Genomic DNA, 20,898 nt, shown 5'->3' with positions numbered 1-20,898 from the left:
AAAATAATGGCTTGGGTAGTTTTGGCTTTGGAGTTGGGTTAATGTGGAAGAATAATCAGCATCTATTAGGCTCCTGCTGTGTGCCAGGTACTGTGTGAGAGGCTTTGAAAATCTTGACATTCAATCTACATAATAATCCTGAGGGGAAGGGGAGGTACTTTACCCCTTTTTTGTTAAATGAAGAGAAGAAAATAAGATGCCTAAAGACATCCAGCTAATAGCAAGTAGCTGAGTCAGAATCTGAACTCAGGGTTTGCTAGACATACATTCATTGGTTGATCGATGCATGGATTTATTATACATGTTCGTTACATGCAGCCATTGCTCCATTTGGGTTGTCCCATTCCACGTCAGGTCTCAGGCCAGCTGATCGGCTTTTATGAACACCTTTGTATCCATCTGAATATGAACTATTGGTGGTGATTGAAATCATTTATTTAGTTTTGCTTTTTCCATCAAGCTCAATGCAAATACAATCCAACTTCCCAAAGCAACCTACCATTTTCTTGCAGTTTTCATCTTGTGAATTTCAATCCCTAGATTCAGCTTTGAGCTGACAGCTGAAAATTCCAAATCTAAATAGTTTAGTGTGTCAACACAGCTTTGAAAAGCAGGAGTCTTGATGATGTTCCTACTGTGATATGCTCATCTTTTGGGCCTCAGATAATGCTAAAGGCAAAAGTGCATTCTAGTGCATTTTTCATTGATATCATTCAATTTGCAGGAGTCATTATGGGACATTCACATGTCTGAGTGAAAGACCGCTGATCTGTAGGATTAATGATAGTTAAATGGAGAGGTGGCTTTTGCTCATGAAGAAAGTCAGTCTCCTGATAAAAATTTTTAGGTATGAAAAATTTTAGTCTTCCTCCAAATACTTTTCATTAGAAGCAAGCATTAGTGTCCTGGTTCATTAGCAATAGAGTAACTGCTTTATTGTTGATCTGCAGTCCATTTTGTTGTTGAAAGATGCTGGTATTTTTTTTTTTTTAATTGAAGTATATGTTGTAAAAAACATGCTTTATAACTTTCCTTTTACAAGAGTGTATCTCTCTTTTCAAAGGTAACTTACATTTGTATTTTGTGCCTTGTGTTTGCAAGAGACTGGTTCTTGGTTTATTCATGTTGACAACTGAAAAGCCTTAGACCTAATTAAAAGAATTTCCACGAGCACCTTTACTGAACCATTTCATTACCCAGCACTGCACAGATTGCATTGTGAAACATGATGATAGTTTAAATCTGACCTTTAAACCTAAACTGCCAGAAGTATGGGGGAGAAAACCCTTCTTTGAAAATACTCTATGGAAACATACATATACAGGCATACGTGCATGAACATATATGGATAGCAATAATCTTTATTGAATGACCACCTAATATTATAAATACACATTTACTTTGAGCTCAAATCTTGTAACCTTCTTTAGTGTTCAGCTGCATTAATTGCGTGTGTGTGTGTGTGTGTGTGTGTGTGGTGTGTTAAAACTAATTGTTTTTTAGGGAAAACAAAGACAGTTTCACTTCGGGCAAAAAAAAAAAAATGTGTTTGGAGGAAGATGAGTATTACAAATAGATAGGAAAATGCAAAAATCTTTGCTCCTGTGTGTTTCCATTCACAATGCGGAGGTACTGGGATTAACCAGGCAGGGAGGGGGCTGGAGTGCACTGTGAGTGCAAGACTCCTCCTGAGCTTTATTTGGCAGATAGTAGAAATGGACCTTTTTGTTTTTAAATTGTACTTTTTTACTCCAAGAATGTCATCCTGAGGACTTGATAGTTTGTTCTCAGGATGCTCAACAAAGCCATTATAGCATGTAGTTAAGTAGCCACTCACATAATGAAAATTGATCCTTTTGTCTGACAAAAAGCTGCTTAGAATTGTAATGCTCACCTCTTAACTTTCCGACTTAATACTCGGCCCATAAGATGTCAGGAGAGACAGAGGGAGCAAAGACCTGGGCCGCTGGGGTCATAGCCGGCCCCAGCTTGGAGCTCCGCGTAACTAGCACAGTCCCCACTCCCCCATGGAGAACCAGGCTCTTTGAGGGGAAAATCGGATGCAGAAGAAGCAATTAAAGCCAACCGAGGTCAAGGTACAACCATGTTCTCAAGTAAGAAACAGAAAAGCAAGGAATGAAAGGAGGCAATAATGGAGATATATTAAGTTGTGGAAAAAAATAAACCAGTATCGTGGACAAATCTAATTTGCTGGTCTGAGAAATCCTGGCAGCAGTAAGAATTAATGGAATAGCACAGACTTTGGAGTAAGACCGACTTGTGCTTGGCTTTAGCCTCTGCCCCTTGCTGTACTATCTGTGTGAGATGGGGCTGAGGCTCACTTTTCTCATCTGTATAGTGGGGATAACTGTCTCTGCCTGGCCCACTTGTTCTGAAATTTTAATACAGTGCTGGGCATGAAAACACCTACCATGGCTATTGGTACCTAGTAGAGTGCTTGATAAATACTAGTTCCTGTTCCTTTTTCCTGATGAATTCCTGGTTTTCTCAGAAACTATTACTGGGAAAGAGAGTGGGGTGAGATTGCCCTTACATATCAAGACTTTTTGCTTCAAATTTAGGCAAGAACTAACTAAGGCACAGAGAGATGCACCGTGCCATTTCATTGCCCACGTGAAGGTAGCAGAGGAGCCAATATACACATGCCCCTGAGGATGGGAAAACAAGGCAAGTTCCTCCTCCCCTCTCCAGACCCAGACGTTCCCCAGGAGATCTTATAACAAAGCCTTGATGTCTAGTTTATTCACGAAAGGAAGAATCAATCTGCCTTAGTCCTTAAGGGCTATTTTATAAAGGGGGAGAGAAAGTAATTCTATTGCCCCCCTTCCAGCTGCTGCAGGTGTCTGATTTATCAAAAAAAAAAAAAAACTTTTAACTTCAGTTCTGACACTGAGCAGTTAATGCAAGTGGACCCCCTGCCCAGGATGACTTGAGTCAGATTTTGAGAAGAACTGTACCTCTACTTGCAGTGTTGTGCCAGCACTGAGGGTGGCCATGGTCCCTGCCTCCCTAGAACCTTCAGTCTAATGGAGGAGACAGACGTTAATGGACTGCCACATAATACATCATCACTTTGCTGTTTGTCCCTGAAGGAAAGGTACAGGGAGAGTATATGACAAGGGAACCTTGGCCTAATCTGAGGGGGTCAGGCCGAGGCAGTGGTATTTGAGCTGAGATCTAAAGGATGAATAGTAGTTGATCTAGGGCCTTGGGTTGTCCAGTATGGTAGCTACTATCCACATGTGGCTATTTAAATTTAAATTGATTAAAATGAAATAAAATTCAGTTCCTCAGTCGAAGCAGCTACATTTCAAGTGCTCAATAGCAGCTACCACACTGGACAACACAGGTGACCGATTATCTGTGGAAAGGCCTGTTGCACGGTGCTGAATGCTAGGCAAGCGGGCGACGGTGGAGAGAGCACTCCAGACAGAGGAGTTAGCCTATCCAAAGGTCCTGGAGTATAAGAGAGGCCAGGGCAACTGGAACCCGGTTGGTGTGGCTGACGCCATGGAGGGGGTACAGGAGCCTCGGATCTGAAAAAGGCTGGAGCCTTGCAGGCCAGGCTAGGACTGTCTTTATCCTCAGAGCAACAGGGAAGCTGCTGAAAGATCTTAAGGTGCCAGCACTGATGGAAAGAGGTGGATAGGAGTGTCTCAGAGGTGACTAGGTGAATAGCGTGCCGTCCTTATTCTCCTCTCCCCCTACAAGTTGCAACCAAGTGATGAAGAAATAATCTTATACTTGTTGAGTGGTATAAATTGCAAGGGTTATCTTCACCGTAGCGGGAAGGAAGATATGTAAGCTGCTGGTTATACAAAAAAAGCTAAATATGATGATGAATACAATGGGAGAGCCCCTTCTGAAGTAGTAATAAGCTAACTTGTGGCTGGTCTGGGGGAGCTTGACTGCAAGCCCTCAGGAGCTGGGCCCTGAACATATGCAGCTCTGTTCCCAGCACATCTCCAGCATGGGGCTTGCAAAGATTAGGCATGAACAAAAGTAACAGAACTAATGTGCCCGGAGAAAGAACTGTTTGTTCTGACAGGGCATCACAGAAAGTCAGCGGCTTTTTAAAAAATTTTTAATAGAAGAGTTTTTTTAGAGAATGAGATAAAGAATATCCCAGGCTTAGGGATAGTTTTGAGGCCTCTGAGATTGAGTAGAAGATAAAGTTGGAAACAGAGCTGGAGCCAGACCCATAGAAGGCCTTGAATATTGTGCTAAGGAACTTGGACTTTATATGTTAGCAACATGGAGTCACTGAAAATTTTAGGAGAAGGAAGTGATATGATTCAACCTCTTGTTTTAGAAAGATAATTCAAAGTGCAAAGGATGGATTAGACCAGGAAGAAAACAGGAGAAGGGCCACCAGTTGAAAGACGGGTGCAGTAGTCCAGGTACTAATTAAACAAAACACAAAGCCAGGCAGTTTGTTATGTCAGTTCTCCATTTACATCCATTATATTTTAATCCTCACAGTGTATGTATGTTACAAATACCTCATTTTACAGCAAAGGAAGCTGAAGCTCAGAAAGGTTAAGAAAGTAAGGAAGACTGATTTCTAATCTTAGACTTGGCGCTTATGACTCAAGCTCTACACTCTACTGCCTGAGGAGTGCGCGGGGATAGAGGAGCAAGTGAAGCCAAGAGACCCCAGAGGTAGAGCCTGTAGTGACCAGGGCAAACAGGAAGAGGGTGCGGGACGGGGTGGGGAACGCTGCATATGTTACTGGACATGTGGCACGTGCAGTGTTGTGTAAGACTGGCCCCGTTGTCCACTTTAATTCATTCAGCCACCAGAGCTTCATTTTCCTTGCAGTTTTGGTTGCATCTTAGTGATGACCCTCTGCAAAAGGGAAATGGATGAGTATCAATTTCTCCCCCAGTCCTTCCCAGCTGAGACTGTTTCTTCCAATGATCATTCACTGAAGAATGTAATCCTAGACTTTCCTCCAAGCACGGAGGCTCGGCCATTGGAAATGCCTTTTAAGATGTCAGAACACTCACTCATCTGTTCTTTTATTTAGCAAAAAGTGCTGAATGATGACACTGGGCCAAGTACTGCTAGACCACTGCTGGCCCTTCTAGGAACTCACAGTCTAGCAGGAAAGGTAGTAGACACTACAATTCACTGACAACTTGCAGTCCAAGGCGGCCCAGGCCGGGCGTCATTAAGCCTGTCTTAGTGGTCAGGGAATGCTTCACAAAGGAGGGGTCATTTGGATTCCCTCTTTCCCTTCACCCAAGGCAATGTTTAATTTGACTATTAAAGAAAAATACCTCATTTAAATTCTTTATTATAAAAGTAACATGTTTTTTTATAAAGCATAATCAAAACAATCAGAAGTGCATAAAATAGAAAGTGAAAGCATCCCTACATGGTTAAAGTTTGATATGTGGCATTTTAGATTCTTACTACGTATATATATAAATGATTTTTATACATATATATTTTTTTAAATGATTCACGTTATATATATTGCTCTGTAACTTGTGTTTTCTCCCCATTTGGGTGTAGTGTGTGGACATCTTTTCATGTTAGTTCACAGAGTACTGCCACTTTTTTTTTTTTTTTTAGCAGCTATGCAATATTTCAAGGATGTGGTATAATTTACTTAATAGGCACCTACTCATGGACACTTGGATGGTCTTTCAAAGGGTAAATAGATGTTCACAAGTAGGGCAGAAAGGGACAAGGGACAACTCCATCTGAGTTGTCAGCATGTGTTTGGCCTGGAGGGTAGTATATGCTTCTAGATAGCAATTCAGTATCAATCAAATACCCATTACGGGGGGCCAAGGGAAGCGAGGCCAGCTGAGGAAAGCGTCACAGACTACTCGGAGGAGTTGGGATGTTTTCCTGCAGGTGGTGATGGCCAAGGGTAGGGGCACTGAAGGATTTTGATAGAGATCAGATTCATATATTTCCAAGAATACTGGGACAGCTGTGGGTAGATGGCATTGAAGGAAAACTAAAGACAGAGAGCCTATCTGATCTGGGAAACTACTCCACTGATCTGGGCCAGAGAAGATGGGTAGAGCTGAGCAGCACAGGGCCAAGGTCATGGGCACTGAGAGATTCAGGATATATTGGCAGGAGGGTGGTAAGATGTGGAGAATGGTTGTAGGAAGGGAAGGAGAAGAATGGAATCTAACATCTGAATCTAGCCTAGGAGACTGGCTGGATGATGCTGTGGTATCCAAGATGGGAAAAGAGGAGGAGGAGGGAAGTTAAGACGCTGACAGGTTCAATTTTGTACTCTCTTCCCTTTGTTTTCTGTCTCCCTCCTGATACCTCGTTAAAGGAGGAAACCACCCTTGCTGGCTTTTCTATCCCCTCAAATTATGCCTGATGATCCCTGATGTTAATGACTTGACCAGCACCCCCAGGAGCACTCAGAGCAAGTTGGGTTTTAGATGTATGACTGTGGGTTATTTAAGCCTTAGATTTTCCTTCCTCACTTTTATTTAAAGGACAGTATGCTATCACCAGTTATCAGTTGTGCATATACTTGAAGTTTCAAAGTTTGAAGTGCTGACAAAAGCTTCTCCTTGTTGTAGGGTGAGGAGAGGTCTTCAGAAGTCTTGGCCTGAGTGGTCACAGGGGCACCAAGAGCCCAGGACCACTTGGCTGGTTTCAGAGCAGCTGGGGCAGGCCGGAAGGCACACACTCCTATTTGCTTAGTTACAATCAGCAGCGACTTCTTTGTGTAAAATGGTAATGAGGCCATTAGGAGAGGCTCACCTGAAGTGCAGCCTTGTGAGTCCAAGGTAATTAAACACCTCCCGAAAGAAAGCAAAAGGCCAAGGAAGGTTAAGTGAGGAATAATCTGCGGCACAGGTGGCCCAAGGGCTTTGAGGAGACAAAAGAGAGACACTGGCTTGTACTGTTTCAAAGGATGGAAATGTCACCCTCGTCCTGGGAAAGGCAGGACTTTTATTATTTGGAGGGTGGGAAGTGGGCAATATTTTTAACATTTTAATAAAGCATTTTCTTTTTCACATTGCTATTTCAAGTTGGAGGTCCGTGACAGACTGCCAGGGCACTGAGTGGCCTGTGCTGCTTCTCGTGAGCTCTCACCACTGTGGTGCTGGGGCGCATGTGTGCCAGAATCGGGGGGCGGGACTCCAGGCTGCTTCCAGAGGAAAATTGTTTTCCTTGGCCCACGTCTGAGTGAAGATGGGGTGGCTGCCCCCTCAACGCATGTTCCCGTCCCTTCTGACTTAGCCAAGAAGTAGATCATCACACCTTCACTCACTAGATTGTCCAAGCATGTGGCGCGCCCCTGAGCAGCAGCACAGGGTTTCTTCCCCTACGCTCAGTAAACACGGATTATTTTCATTTTAAAAGATCTGGTAACAGAGGATTCTTGCCATTTGGTTTCTTGCCTCAGAATCTCTGCTGTCTCCACATAAAAGCATATACATGAATGTTTTTAGCAGCGTTAATTATTATTATTAATTAATATTATTAATAATGAAGCTGATGAAGAGATAAAATGTGGTCTTTCCATAGGATGAAATATTATTCAACTGTGGAAAAGAAGGAAGTACTAATAAGTGCTACAATGTGGATGAAACATGTTTATAATGAGCAGTATGCTAAGTGAAAGAAGCCAGTCACAAAAAAAAGACCACCTATTGTATGATTCCATTTGTAAGAAATGTCCAGAATAGGCAAATTCATAGAGACAGAAAGTGGATCAGTGGTTACCTAGGACTGGGGTGAGGAAGGAGGGGAGCAGGATTCGTGGGGAGTGAGAAGTACCTGCCAGTAAGATGGGTTTTCTTTTTGGGGTGATGAAAGTGTTCTGGAATTAGATTATAGTGATAGTTCTACAACATCGTCACTATACTAAAACTACTGAATTATAGATTTTAAATGAATGAATTTTATGATATGTAAAATATATCTTAATAAGCTATCACAAACCCCTCCCTTATCAGAAGCTTGGTAATAAGAAATAATGTCCATGGAGCATTTCAAGAGTATATGTAATCCGGGCTTCCCTGGTGGCGCAGTGGTTGAGAGTCCGCCTACCGATGCACGGGACACGGGTTCGTGCCCCGGTCTGGGAAGATCCCACATGCCGTGGAGCGGCTGGGCCCGTGAGCCATGGCCGCTGAGCCTGCACGTCCGGAGCCTGTGCTCCGCAACGGGAGAGGCCATAACAGTGAGAGGCCCGCATACCGCAAAAAAAAAAAAAAAGAGTATATGTAATCCATCCCAGATTCTTAATATTTTTAGGTTCGCAGGCACTTTTAGGAACCTGAGGATAGCTATACAGCCTATACCCAGAAAAATGATCATTACTCATTCATATTAAAAATTTGTAGATGATTCATGGACCACCTGCATCTAATTTCCTATTTCATCTTTAAATTTTACCCTAAATTTTATCCTTAAATAATATCAGGCCCGTTCGGTAGTCCTATATCTAAGCCCCATACAGATTCCTGAAATGTTCTCTTCATATGTCACCTACATGCTTAAAAACAGTCATTAGCTTTACCTTTATCTCAAAATGAAGGAAAGAATTTCTTAATGTATTCACAGCTCTTGACCCCTGCCTTTCCCTCTGTCTTCATTTTAAGCCATATTCTCCATTCTCTCCACTGAAGCCACAGTTCTCCCTAGTCTCTGAACTCCTCCTCACTACAGTGTCTTTGCAAATGCTGATCCCCGTGTTTGGTACACTGTTCCTTCCCCTCTTTGCAAGTTAATTACTTCAGCTCATCCTTCAGATCTCAGTCTAAGCCTGTTTCTCTCCGGGGAGCCTTCCTTGACCTCCTTGGTGAGCTCTGTCACAGGCTTGTCATGGTAGCAATGTCATATGTATTGGTATTTTCTTCACGAGAATATAAGTTTAATGAGGGGAGGACCCTTGTCTGGTTTTGCTCACCATTGTATCACCATTGACTCAAGGCTACCAAGTTGCACAATTCCAGGGACACTTTTCACATGGAACATAGTGTGAGTGGTGTGCCCAGAAGTTGTGCAATATGGCTTCCTGAGATGGGTGGCATATTGGAAACAGACCAGGAAGCTTAATGTAGTCTCTGACGTTGAGGGCAACAACCGTCATGTCACACAGTCTTTCCTACGTTGAGGACTCACAGGAAAAAATCTCTTTTCATTCTCACTTTCAGGAAATTTTGTTTCCATGTGTGCAACTGCTTTGGACCCAAAGAATCTCACAACTTCTCATGTTTCCCTTTTTGCTTTGCCGTGACTTTCTTGTCTATTTTGTTTTAATCTGTTGGGTGGCATATCTGTAAGCTATATAAGTGTGTTTCTGTAAGTCTATATAATGACTATTCCTTTAGAATATGAGGTTTAAAATAATATATTATACATATTATATATACTTTATATATTTAATAAATATATAATTTATAGTACATTTAATAAATACATATTTAGAGTATGAGGTATATTATAATCTGTTATAAATAAGCCATTTATTTCTAATATTTGTCAGTAATCTGAAGAGGAAATGGAATTGGAACTAAAAAAATTTGTGTAGTTTGGGCTCAGATTATAAGACTTCAATTAATATTCCAACTTGGTCACTTCTTGGGTTTGTTACTAGGCATGTAATATTACCTCTCTGAGACTGTTTCACCCTTGTAAGATGGGAGCACAATCCCTTTCCTACAGGATTGTTGAAAGAATTAAGTAAGAAAATTTATGTGAAAGCAATTAACCTGGCACATTGAAACTGCTTAGAAAGTGGTTTTGTTTTTGTTTTTATTAGATACTCCCTAATAGGAGCAAGATTTATTTAAATTTCAAAAACCTGCCCCAATACTGAATGTGTGTTTGTTCTCCCAGCAGTTGATGTGTCAAATCCATCCCCATCCTGGGGGTTCTCTAGAGCTCTGTGTGTGCTGGGTGTAGCCAGCCATCCTCCTCCGACCCTGCCCTCAGCCTCTCTCTCCTTTGTGTCACCAGATCTCTTCACTGAAGAACCGGCTGAAGAAGGTCTCCACAACAACTGGCGATGGTGTGGCCAGAGCCTTCCTCAAGGCCCAGGCCGCTTTCTTCGGCAGCTACCGAAACGCTCTGAAAATAGAGCCGGTGAGTAGCTTCTTGGCATGTCACAAATCCGTGTTTGGTCAGGGCCACAGGAAACCTGCTATTCATCTGGTTGTTGAATTCACCAAAAGAGGTTTCTGTGTGTGTGTGTGTGTATTGGAGGGCTGGGGGAGTGGCCTCCCCTCGAGCTACCTCTTAGCACAAGGAAGCCGAGCTGCCCTGTGTGAAGCGCACTCTGCTCCTGTGAACGTTAGGGCCCCTCCCCTCCCTGGTCAGCAGCACCCTCTGTGGGTCACAGTGCTCAGCACTGCACACACACCTGCTCTCACTGAGGAGTCCAGTAAGCCTTTGAGGTAGCAGTGATCATCTCCACTTGACAAATGGGGAAACCAAGGCTCACAGAAGCAATGACTTGCTGACCAGTGGAGGGGCCAGGTAGGTTGGCCCAGTGCCCATGCTTTCCCACTGTGCCTCAGCTCCCTTTTCCTGCACGGGGACCTCTACTCCACACTTGAGAAAGCAAGGCATCCAGGGGGCTCACTTCTTAGAGGTTCCCAGAGTGGTCTTGATGTATTGACTACAAAGTATACTGAGGACTGGGGAAAAATGTCTTCTGCCTCCATGGCCCGTCAACCTTTCTGAGCCTCTGTTGCCTCATCCGTGAGGTGATTAGTTATAGTGTGGATATGAAGACACCAGGTCATCCCTAAAACCAAAGAAGCTACCAGCTCTCCCAGCTTCAGTGAGAAGCTTTCATCGGATATCTGCCTCCTCGTAGCCTCTTGGCCAAGGAGAATGGAGAAATTGGCCCAGGGACCTGGGTCGCTGCATAGGAGAGGACATTGGAGGGGACCTTGCTGACAGCCCTTTTCTCTAGGGAGCACGGAGCTCCATTCATCCTGAACAGGCGGAGATGGCAGCCACACCCAGCCTAGTCACAGTGGCTGTGAGGGACCAGCCCAGGTCACACTGCCTGTAGGTCAGGATGTTTGTTTTTGTTTTAACCCATAGCATTTTATTAGATTAAATGACAGAAGATGAGTAGATATCAGGCAGTGCATTTCATGTGCAGACTCTGACAGTGAATCTTGACCATGCTTCCTCATAAGCCACAGTTATACCTTGCTAAGTACTTTTTCACTATTTTGAGTCCATTGCGTGTGTAAGTGAAGCACAGAGTGATAGCAAACACCTTGTTTTCCCTTCACCCAGGGCGCATGCTCTGTGAAGTGGCTGGGGCAGTGGCTGCTCAGGGAGCAGCAGCCTAATGCCCCCTTGTTCCTTGTCTTCCATCCAACACTTGGGCCTGACTCGCTAGGCTGCCTCAGCTTCAGGCAATGTCATGGTCACATAATAGAAGGGATGCACTCTCTTTGCTTCCTAAGAAATACTTCCCTTAGGTCCTAAAAAGCCCTTCAGCTTAAAGCAAGTTTCTCACATCCTGCTTGTCTCCAAGACAGGTGGCTCTGATTCTTTGTCCTGACCTTGGGCCCATCCAAACCAGTCAGGTTCAGTGCTGTTTTGAGAGCTGGTATAATTCAAGGAAAATTCTGTCTTCTTCCCATCTTTAAAGTGAGAATGGGACAACTGGCCCAGTCCTTTCCTTAGGCTGCTGGGAACTGATAGACATGAAGTATTTCCACTCTTACAATGACATCATTGTTGTCATGTATACGTCTAGAATCCAGAGGCTGTTGAGTCTGGTACATATTGCTGGGTATGTGATCCGGGCAAAAGTTGCTCCTCCAGAGACGTTTATGGTTGTACTTGCACTTGGCTCTCAAAGGCATCGGATTTAAGGATGGAAGTCCTGGAGTTTAAAGCCTGGCTCTGTACTTGGGCACTTAATCTCCCTAAACTTCAGCTTCTTCACTGTGAAATGAGAATAAGCATACCTATCATTCTGCATTTCCAGATGGTTATAAGGAGCTAGTGAGCCATAGAACCTCTCATAGGAAAGCTGAAACTTGGAGAAAGAAAGACAGCAGCATCCCTTCCTGTGGTGGGCATGGGGTTATCTGAGTGAGCAAAGGCTTGGAGGCAGGACCCTTCATGGCCCCTTTGTCTGGAGTCATGGGTTTGGGTGGGGAGGTGGGGCTGCAGGAAAGGTTGGAGCCAGATTTGACAGAGCTTTGGATGGTGGGCTAGGAGTGTGGGCAGAGATGACGTGTGACTGAAGTCATGTTTGACCAGTAATCCAGTGCTGGACTGAAAAGGAAACTGGAAGCAGAGACTGGGGGACGGCTGGGGAACTCAGAAGAAAGCCCTCCAGTGGTTACATCAGGAAAAGGTACCACGAAGAATAAATGGCTAGATGAGTCTAGAAATAGAAAAAATATGGGAGATGAGGGGCAAGAAATGTCAAAATATCTCCCAAGATTTGGATCAGGAAGAGAATGATGATGCCCATAGTAGAAAAAGGGAAAGCTTGAAGTAAAGGTGTCCCCAGTAGCAGATTTATAATGATAAAAACATGGAATGGACTAAGTGTCCATAATGATAGACAACTGGTTAAGTAAATTAAAGTATATCCATATGATAGAATATTATATAGCCATTAAAAGTAGCATTTTGAGGATAGGCTGATGAGTTTGGTTGTAAACATGGTACATTTCATTGAATTTTAGCTGTCATTCCATCATAAGATGTACCACTATTGCATGTATCATTAAGAAAGGGTGCTGCCAATTATAATTGAAGGATGCCGTCAATTGTAAGACATCCAGATTTCAGAGATGTCAAAATGTGAAGAAATTTGTGTCTTAGAATTAGTGAAATAAGGCAGACTTGTCGTGCTTTGGTCTGATTTATCTGTACTAGAATGGCTTTTTTCTGTAAGGCCAAGAGGGAAGCCAGAGGGCCTGAAAGTTTCTGACCAAGCCTCACCATGTTATCTAGATGGTTTTTAAACCATAGATTTAATTATAGCCAATTTTCCTCATCTAAAAAATGGAATAACAACACTTCCAATGCCAGATTGTGAGATTAATTAAAATAATGACTGCACAGTGCATGTGAGCTCAAGAAGGGGTCAGGGGTTTTAGAGTCAGGCCACATGGTGGGGGTGGTGCCTGGGGAACGGTGACTGGGTGAGCCTGCTGGGGTGACAGGCAGCACAGTGCTGAGGGCATAGGGACCACATTGTCTTTAGTTGTTTCTCTGATTATTTAAAAAAAACCAAAAACCAAAAAAAAACCCTGCTCTTGGTTTTAAAAAAAAAAAAAAAGGTTTAAAGTAACAGGACTAGGGACTTCCCTGGTGGCACAGTGGATAAGAATCCACCTGCAGTGCAGGGGACACGGGTTCAAGCCCTGGTCCGGGAAGATCCCACATGCCACAGAGCAGTAACAACTATTGAGCCTGCACTGTAGAGCCCGCAAGCCACAACTACTGAGCCCGTGTGCCACAACTACTGAAGCCCACGCGCCTAGAGCCTGCGCTCCACAAGAGGAGCCACCACAATGAGAAGTCCGTGCACCGCAACGAAGAGTAGCCCCCGCTCGCCACAACTAGAGAAAGCCTGCATGCAGCAATGAAGACCCAACGCAGCCAAAAATTAAATTAAATTAAATCTTTTAAAAAATAAAATAAAGCAACAGGCCTAGAAATGAGAAAATACCCATAATCCTACCATCTGGAGTTGAGATAACATGTTAACCTGTTTCTACCAAGCTTCTAGGGTTTGGGGGGGGTTTTATTTTGTTTTGTTTTGTCTGTTTGTTTTTGAGCCTGTTTTCCTCATCTTTTTTAAAAAATTTTTATTGGTGTATAGTTGATTTATAATGTGTTAGTTTCAGGTGTACAGCAAAGTGACTCAGTTATACATATACATATATCCACTCTTTTTAGATTCTTTTCCCATATAGGCCATTACAGAGTATTGTGTAGAATTCCCTGTGCTATACAGTAGGTCCTTATTATCTCTTCTATATACAAGGGGGAGGGGGGATAAGTTGGAAGATTGGGGTTGTTTTTGTTTCATTTTGGTTTGGGGTTTTAATTTTTTACTTTTAGTTAGTTGAGATATTCCTGGCAAAGAAATCCAGTTCCCTGTTATTTAGTTTTGTCTTTTAGTGTATCGTAAGCATTTTTTCATATCATATAAAAACTCTTCTTTTTTTTTTTTTTTTTTTTTTTGCGGTACGCGGGCCTCTCACTGTTGTGGCCTCTCCCGTTGCGGAGTGCAGGCTCAGCGGCCGTGGCTCACGGGCCCAGCCACTCCACGGCATGTGGGATCTTCCCGGACCGGGGCACGAACCCACGTCCGCTGCATCGGCAGGCGGACGCTCAACCACTGTGCCACCGGGGAAGCCCTAAAAACTCTTCTTAAACATTGGCTGCACATCTCCCATAGGTGACCCCAGTGAGTCTCAACTCTGGCTGTGGATCAGAATCACCTGTGGGGCTCTTAAAAAGGCAGATGTCTGGGCCCTACTCACAGAGATTTTTATCAGGTTCTTGCCATCTGAAACCAGTGCCGAGACCCACCACATTATCCCAGCACTGGTCCTTTTGATTGTCAGTAACCTTTCACCATCTTAAACCACACTGTGGTGAACATCTTTATATAAACCTTCATTCCATGGTCTGAATTATTTCCCTTGGTGGCATCCCCAACGTGGTTTTACTGGGTCAAAGGACCTGAGTACACTTAAGGCCTTCGATTCATAAAGTAAAGGAGAAAGCTGGTGGCCAGAAGTGGTTGGTAGCCTTGAGGGGAGACTCTGGGACAGGTCAAGTGGAGAACAGTCCGTGGCTGAGGACGAAGACTGCCTGCAGGGGCACCGCACAGTGCAGCCTGGGGGCTTTTCCCACCTGGGCCAGCGGCTGCCATCATGGGACCTGGGTCACTGAAAAGTCACAGGGTTTGGGTTTTTTAAAACATGAAACATCGCAGACTCGACGGTGCTCATTTCTGCTCGGCTCCCGCAGGACCCCTCAGGAGGAGCCAGCCCCAGCCCAAGAAGCAGAGATGGGCCACAGCTCCTCCGCGGCCCAGAGCTTACTTGGGATTTTCAACTCCTTGGCCTTTTTCTTCTCTCCTACTGGAAAAAATTTAAAACGCAGCTGGCTGGGGAGTCTCAAGCTTTATTTTCTTTCCCCTGCCTGGAAGAGAAGAGGAAGGTGGCCCCCTTGCTGAGGCCCGGCCATGTGCCAGGCTGCTCTCTTCTCCGTCCGTGCCTTCTGCCATGTGCCTGTCCCAGAGCCAGAGGACCTTTGTGGGCTCCCCGGTAGGGTCTCTCTTCAGGGCCAAGTGACCTATTCCTCCCGAGGATCAGAAAGTGAGACGCCAGGGTGTCCAACCACAGCCGAGTCTCCTACCTGCTCGGCGGCCTCCAACAGGCTTCACCCCTGAGTTGCTTTGCATCCGTAGTCTCAGTAATTCCCCGTGACTGCCCCTTGCTGTCCGCGTTACAGATTTGGGAGAGGGCCTGAGGTTGCCTTGACTTCCTGGCAAGTAGCAGAGGCCAGGAATAGGACTCAGGTCAGCCTGACTCAAAAACCCAGGTTTCTTCCACCCCACCCTCTTGCCTGCCTTTGTTCTGGTTTCCTGGTGTTCCACGTTAACAACTCTCTCTCTGCATTTCCAGCGCCGGGCATGGGTCATAGCATAGCAGAGGCATCAATGTATGTATTTTGGAACAGTGGTTGGAAGGATGAGTGAAAGAAATGGAAGAACAGAGAAGTGTGTGGGGCCGGGTTTGGCCCTTGACCCCTGTTCAGTACATACACATTGCTCCTGCCCTGTCTTTAGGCTTTGGAGATTGGTCCTGCCTGGCAGAGGGGAGAGTGTAGGCAAATCAGAAGGGCATGTGACCCATTTTTCAATCACTCAGAGAATATCAGGTGCAAAGCCCAAGGTATTTAACAATATCGGCCAAGCCAACTTGTTCTTCTCCACTTAAATGACAGAACCACAAGCAGCCAGGCAGCTCCATTTGGAAAAACCCCCTTTATCCATGTCAAGCGACAGCCCAGGCTCCAGCTCATTTATTTAGGCCTTTCTTGCTCTCTGACACGCCTCCTAGCAGTTGCCAGGCAACTCTGGGAGTAGCAGTGTGTGTTAGGGATTAACTAGTTAGGGCTGGGGTCCTTTTTGGCAGGAAGGGGATAAAAGACAAATGATTTTAATTGCTAGGCCAAGCATCCTTTCTCTGCTGGGTAGAAGATTGCAACTTTGGGAGGATGTGTATAGCAGTGTGGGTCTTGAATTTGCCTCGAGTCCCCTTTCTCCCTCCTAGGGAGAACGAATGAATTTTAAAAAGAATCTTACTTTACCTCACTCCTTTGTTTAAAATTATATCATCTTGAAATCTGAATAAAACTAAACCACCACCCTCTCTTTGGAAGACACAGTGCCCTCAGTTTTAAAGAACTTTCAAAAATAGAACTGTGTGCTTTAATTGCATCCTTTTTTCTGTCCATAGTTTCTTATTTCATAGCTCATGGCTACGTGGAATCATCTTAAGGCAGTGCCTGTGAAGGTGCTTTTCCCATGTCTGGCCCATTGCAGGTCCCTGGTGAATGTTAGATCAAAGAGCAAAACTGATGGGAATTGGTGCTTTAAGATGCATCCTCTTCTGTGCCAGTAGCTGTGGAAAGGCCAGTATAGATGGAGCACTGTGAGGGTTGCTTATTCAACAAGCTCGTGTGGCTCTCTCTGGGCCAGTGTGCTGGCTGGGCTTCCCCAGGATGCATGGAGCCCAGCCCTTCCCACAGGGGGCGATGGCCGAGGTGGGGACAGTAAACTGGCAGTCAACATCAGTACCGCGAAGGAGGCTGTGAAGGCAGCAGCCAGCTTCTCCAGTGCTGCTTGCTTAGTCCTTCCCAAGAGGCCCGGCTTCCAGATTCAGCTGTGGGTACACTGGCCTCATCCACCATACAGCCCCTGATTTGTCACATGATTCTGCTGAGTCATATTTATCCACCCAAAACCCTTGAAGAGAGAGAAGTTAAGATAAAAGCAGATTGATAGCCTGGCTTGCAAGCATGAATGGACAGGGTTATGTTGGGGCAGGTCAGAAAAATACTATATATATCTCTCTCCTGGTTGAGTAACACCATTGATCTCATGGTTAAAAAAAAAAAAAAAAAAACCCAAACTGTATTTATATGTTTTTAGTGTAACAGAAGTAGAAAAATATGTACAAACTAGAAAAATTAAAATATCACTGTAGTTCCACTGAACTAACACAACTACCTCAACTGCAGTTTGTGTATTCTTATTATTTTTCATTATGTCAAGTTTTTACAAAGTTGCTTTCAAATCTAAGTTAAAAGTTTTTTTCTCCTCCATTTAACATTATTACATCCTAGGCTTTTTTACACGGCTGCAGAATAGTCTATCAAGTACAGCTGCCTTAATTTCTGTAAACACTCTCTCACGTCGGACCTTTAGATCGTTCCCAGTTTTTTGAGATTATCATTAATATTTCCACCAAACATCTTTGTGAATAAAGCTTTGATATGCTTTATTTCGATGTCTTCTGAGTAGAAGAAATACAAGTCTGCATGCAAGAGCCTGACTTTGGGTGCTAACTTGTCACAACATGGTTAGGAAGCAGATTTCTGTTGACTCAGCCTAGGAGCAGCTCAAAATGGAAAGAATTAAGAATGCTTCATGGTGTGCGCTCCCTGCCCTCCACAGAGGCAAGCAGAGTATACCCAGAACACATATAAAGGATATTACTAATTTGTCTGTGCCTCTATCTTGTGCTAAAAAAGAAAAAGCTTGAGGAACCTTAAAGCAATATGTACAGTAAAACAAGATGAGATAAGGAAGTGACCAAGGGAAAGGAGAAATTAGATGAAGCCTGGAAGGGGCTGATATGCACGCCCCTGGGCTGGCTCTGAGATTCTCCACACAGCTTGGCAATGGTCGAACTGGGAGTCAAATCCATGTCTGTCTCTCCAGAGCCCTTGCTTTTCTTCTTTTTTTAAACTGTGGTAAAACATAAATAACACAAAATTTGCCATTTTAACCACTGTTAAGTTACAATTCAGTGGCATTAATTACATTCACAATGTTGTACATCCACCAATCACTATGTATTTTCAAAATTTTTTATCACCGCAAACAGAAACTCTGAATCGTTAAGCAATAACTCTCAATTCCCCCATTCCACCAGCCCTTGGTAACCTCTAATCTACTTTCTGTCTCTCTGAATTTGCCTATTCTAGATATTTTCATATAAAGGAAATTATATCATATTTGTCCTTCTGTGTCTGGCTTATTTCAGCTAGCATAATGTTTTCAAGGTTCATCCACATTGTAGCATCTGTCAGAACTACATCCCCTCTTACAGCTGAATAATATTCCACCATAAGTGTGTATATACCACACTTTGTGTATGCATTCTTCTGTTAATGGACACTGGATTGTTTTCACCTTTTGGCTATTCAGAATAATGCCACTATGAATATTCCTGTACAAGTGTCTGAATCCCTGGTTTCCATTCTTTGGGGTATATACTTAGGAGTGGAATTGCTGGGTAATATAGTAATTTTATGTTTACCTTTTTGAGGAACCACCAAACTGTTTCCACGCAGAGCCCATGCTATTTTTAAGTGGACAGTGGTATGCTTGTGAAGCATGGATAGGTACCCATCCATGAATGTTCTGTAGGAAAAGTTGGTGAAAGATTTTCTTATTTCCCAGTTTGTTTTAGGCAAGTAGGTAGGGTATTATAGCCAAAACCTACAGGCCTCAGCTAAATAGATGCATTGACACAGGAGTATATGGTAGACTAGAGAAGGGGCTGGTGAATTACTGGTTACCATTTTTTCTCATTTCAGTGTTCATCCCAAGTCAAGATCATGTCCTGGGAGTGAAGCAGGGTTAAGGGGATGGGCTCCCAACACCAGGGCTCCGGGGAGCAGCACTGTAGCTCTGTGCCTCCGAGTGGCTAAGAAGGCTCCTGAGTGTGATGGAAAGAGTGTGGTCTTTGGAGTCACCTGAGTTTTAATCCTGGCTCAGTCATCTGCCCGAAGATGACCTGAGTCTCAATTTTCTCATCTGTAAAATGGAAATAATGCCTACCTTGTAGGACTCTTGAGAAAAATAGCAATAATGTAGCTTTTTGCTGATAGGAGATTTTAACTAAATGAGGATGACCTTTCCTGGGTGACAATAAGGTAAAGGAGGAAGGGGAGGAGATGAGACTGCCACATTCTAGAACAGTGGTGGTGGCCATAGTTGTTCAGCAGGTGTCAGGCTACCTGGAACCAGTGGAAACACGAGATTCTGGCCCGTTTATTCCTGTCTTTTGAATTAACTATGAAAGTTCAGCTTTTATCTCAAATAACGCATAAAGGATTTATAAGAAATCCCGTTTAATTATTTCCTTCAGCATTTATTTTATATTTATTAATTCATGATACTACTCACCAGCACTTACAGGCAAATGGGAGGGGTGGTACCAAGGTTTTAAAATTCAGAAATGCATTAATTTCTAAAATGCATAAGAGAAAATATAATTGAGAATCTTTTTTCCTATTTCATCAAAACCTTTTTTGCCTATTGGGAGATGACCCTTGTTCGATATTGGCACGAAATCTCCACTGTCTACTTCCCAGGGACACTGATGTGGCTTGGGAACACAGTTTGGGAGTCCTGGCACCCTGAGCCCCAGAGTGAATGCTCACTGAACTAAGAGCTGTTGTTCTAGAAGTAGACTGCCCAAGTAAGAAGTCGGTCCTTAGGTGAGAGAAGATGAGAACTGGCAGGAAATCCGCTTCAACACAATGATCAAGCTTAACTGTATGATTTCAAAGAGCATCACTGAATATGATCAAAATGAAATCCCCATATGTTCTAAAATACTTGAAAAATAAAACACAGCTAGTGTATCTTAGACTATCCAGGAGGAATTCCAGGCTTTAACTTGATCTCATTTAATAATCCTGGCTCCTTCCTTACTTTGTTCCTATAGGATGGGACCATGTTTGGTACTCCTTGGTGTCCTTTACATAGTCTAATATTTAGTAAGTGCTCATTAAATGTTTGTTGAATAAATGGATGAACAGATGAATGAATAATACCCTTTTTCCTCATACTATGCATCAGAAAGACTGGTGGTCATATTTCAGTGTTGCACAATATAGATACTTAGTTTTAAAAAATCATCCATCCACAGCTTCATCGTAGAGCATGAGAAGAAGAATCTGACACAAACGCCACACCGTGAACATGTAAATGTAAAACGAGCACAACCAGCATCTGCATGGTAGCTAACCCCAGGCAGTTAGGATCTGGAGAGGATCATCCTCTGTGAAATCACCACGTGCAGTAAATATTCAGTTCTAGTTAGGAAAATACACAAGGCGAGTATATTAATGGAGTAAGCTGAATCCATCCTGGCAGTTTTATTTTTGTTAACATAGTTTTTATATTTATTTATTTGGTTGGTTGATTGCGCCAGGTCTTAGTTGCGGCAGGCGGGCTCCTTAGTTGCGGCATGCGAACTCTTAGTTGTGGCATGCATGTGGGATCTAATTCCCTGACCAGGGATCGAACCCAGGCCCCCTGCATCGGGAGCCCGGAGTCTTAACCACTGCGCCAGCTACAGTTTTAAATACTGTATCTCTGTGGAAGCAGTGGCAAAGAGAAATGGTTATTGTTACCAGTGTTTTAAGTCAAATGATCTCGCTTTAGGGTCTCTTACTTTTTCAGTGAGACTCTGAAAAAGAAACCTTTCTGATCCATTTTCAGGCAGTTACAACATTTGACAATTTAGAGCCTGAAGCACTGTTACATGACTTCATGTGCATAGCTAGACTGTGAGCTTCTTGAGAACAAGATTTTGTCTTATTCCTTCTTATACGCCCAGCACACA

The 20,898-nt window shown here is 43.6% G+C and overlaps 1 protein-coding gene across 1 annotated transcript in view; it reads left to right on the top strand.

Moving 5' to 3' along the window:
* Window positions 1-20,898, top strand: part of DENND1A (DENN domain containing 1A) — a 488,338-nt gene that overhangs the window by 329,202 nt on the left and 138,238 nt on the right. The window contains exon 12 of the mRNA XM_065879948.1: window positions 9,980-10,105. Coding sequence (XP_065736020.1) covers window positions 9,980-10,105 — 126 coding nt within the window. The remainder of the gene's footprint in view (window positions 1-9,979; window positions 10,106-20,898) is intronic.

Source organism: Phocoena phocoena, chromosome 6 (genome assembly GCF_963924675.1).
Source record: "Phocoena phocoena chromosome 6, mPhoPho1.1, whole genome shotgun sequence".
NCBI classification, from domain to species: domain Eukaryota; kingdom Metazoa; phylum Chordata; class Mammalia; order Artiodactyla; family Phocoenidae; genus Phocoena; species Phocoena phocoena.
The sequence above is the reverse complement of the archived record's forward strand: the minus strand, read 5'-3'. Positions and strand labels throughout refer to the sequence as shown.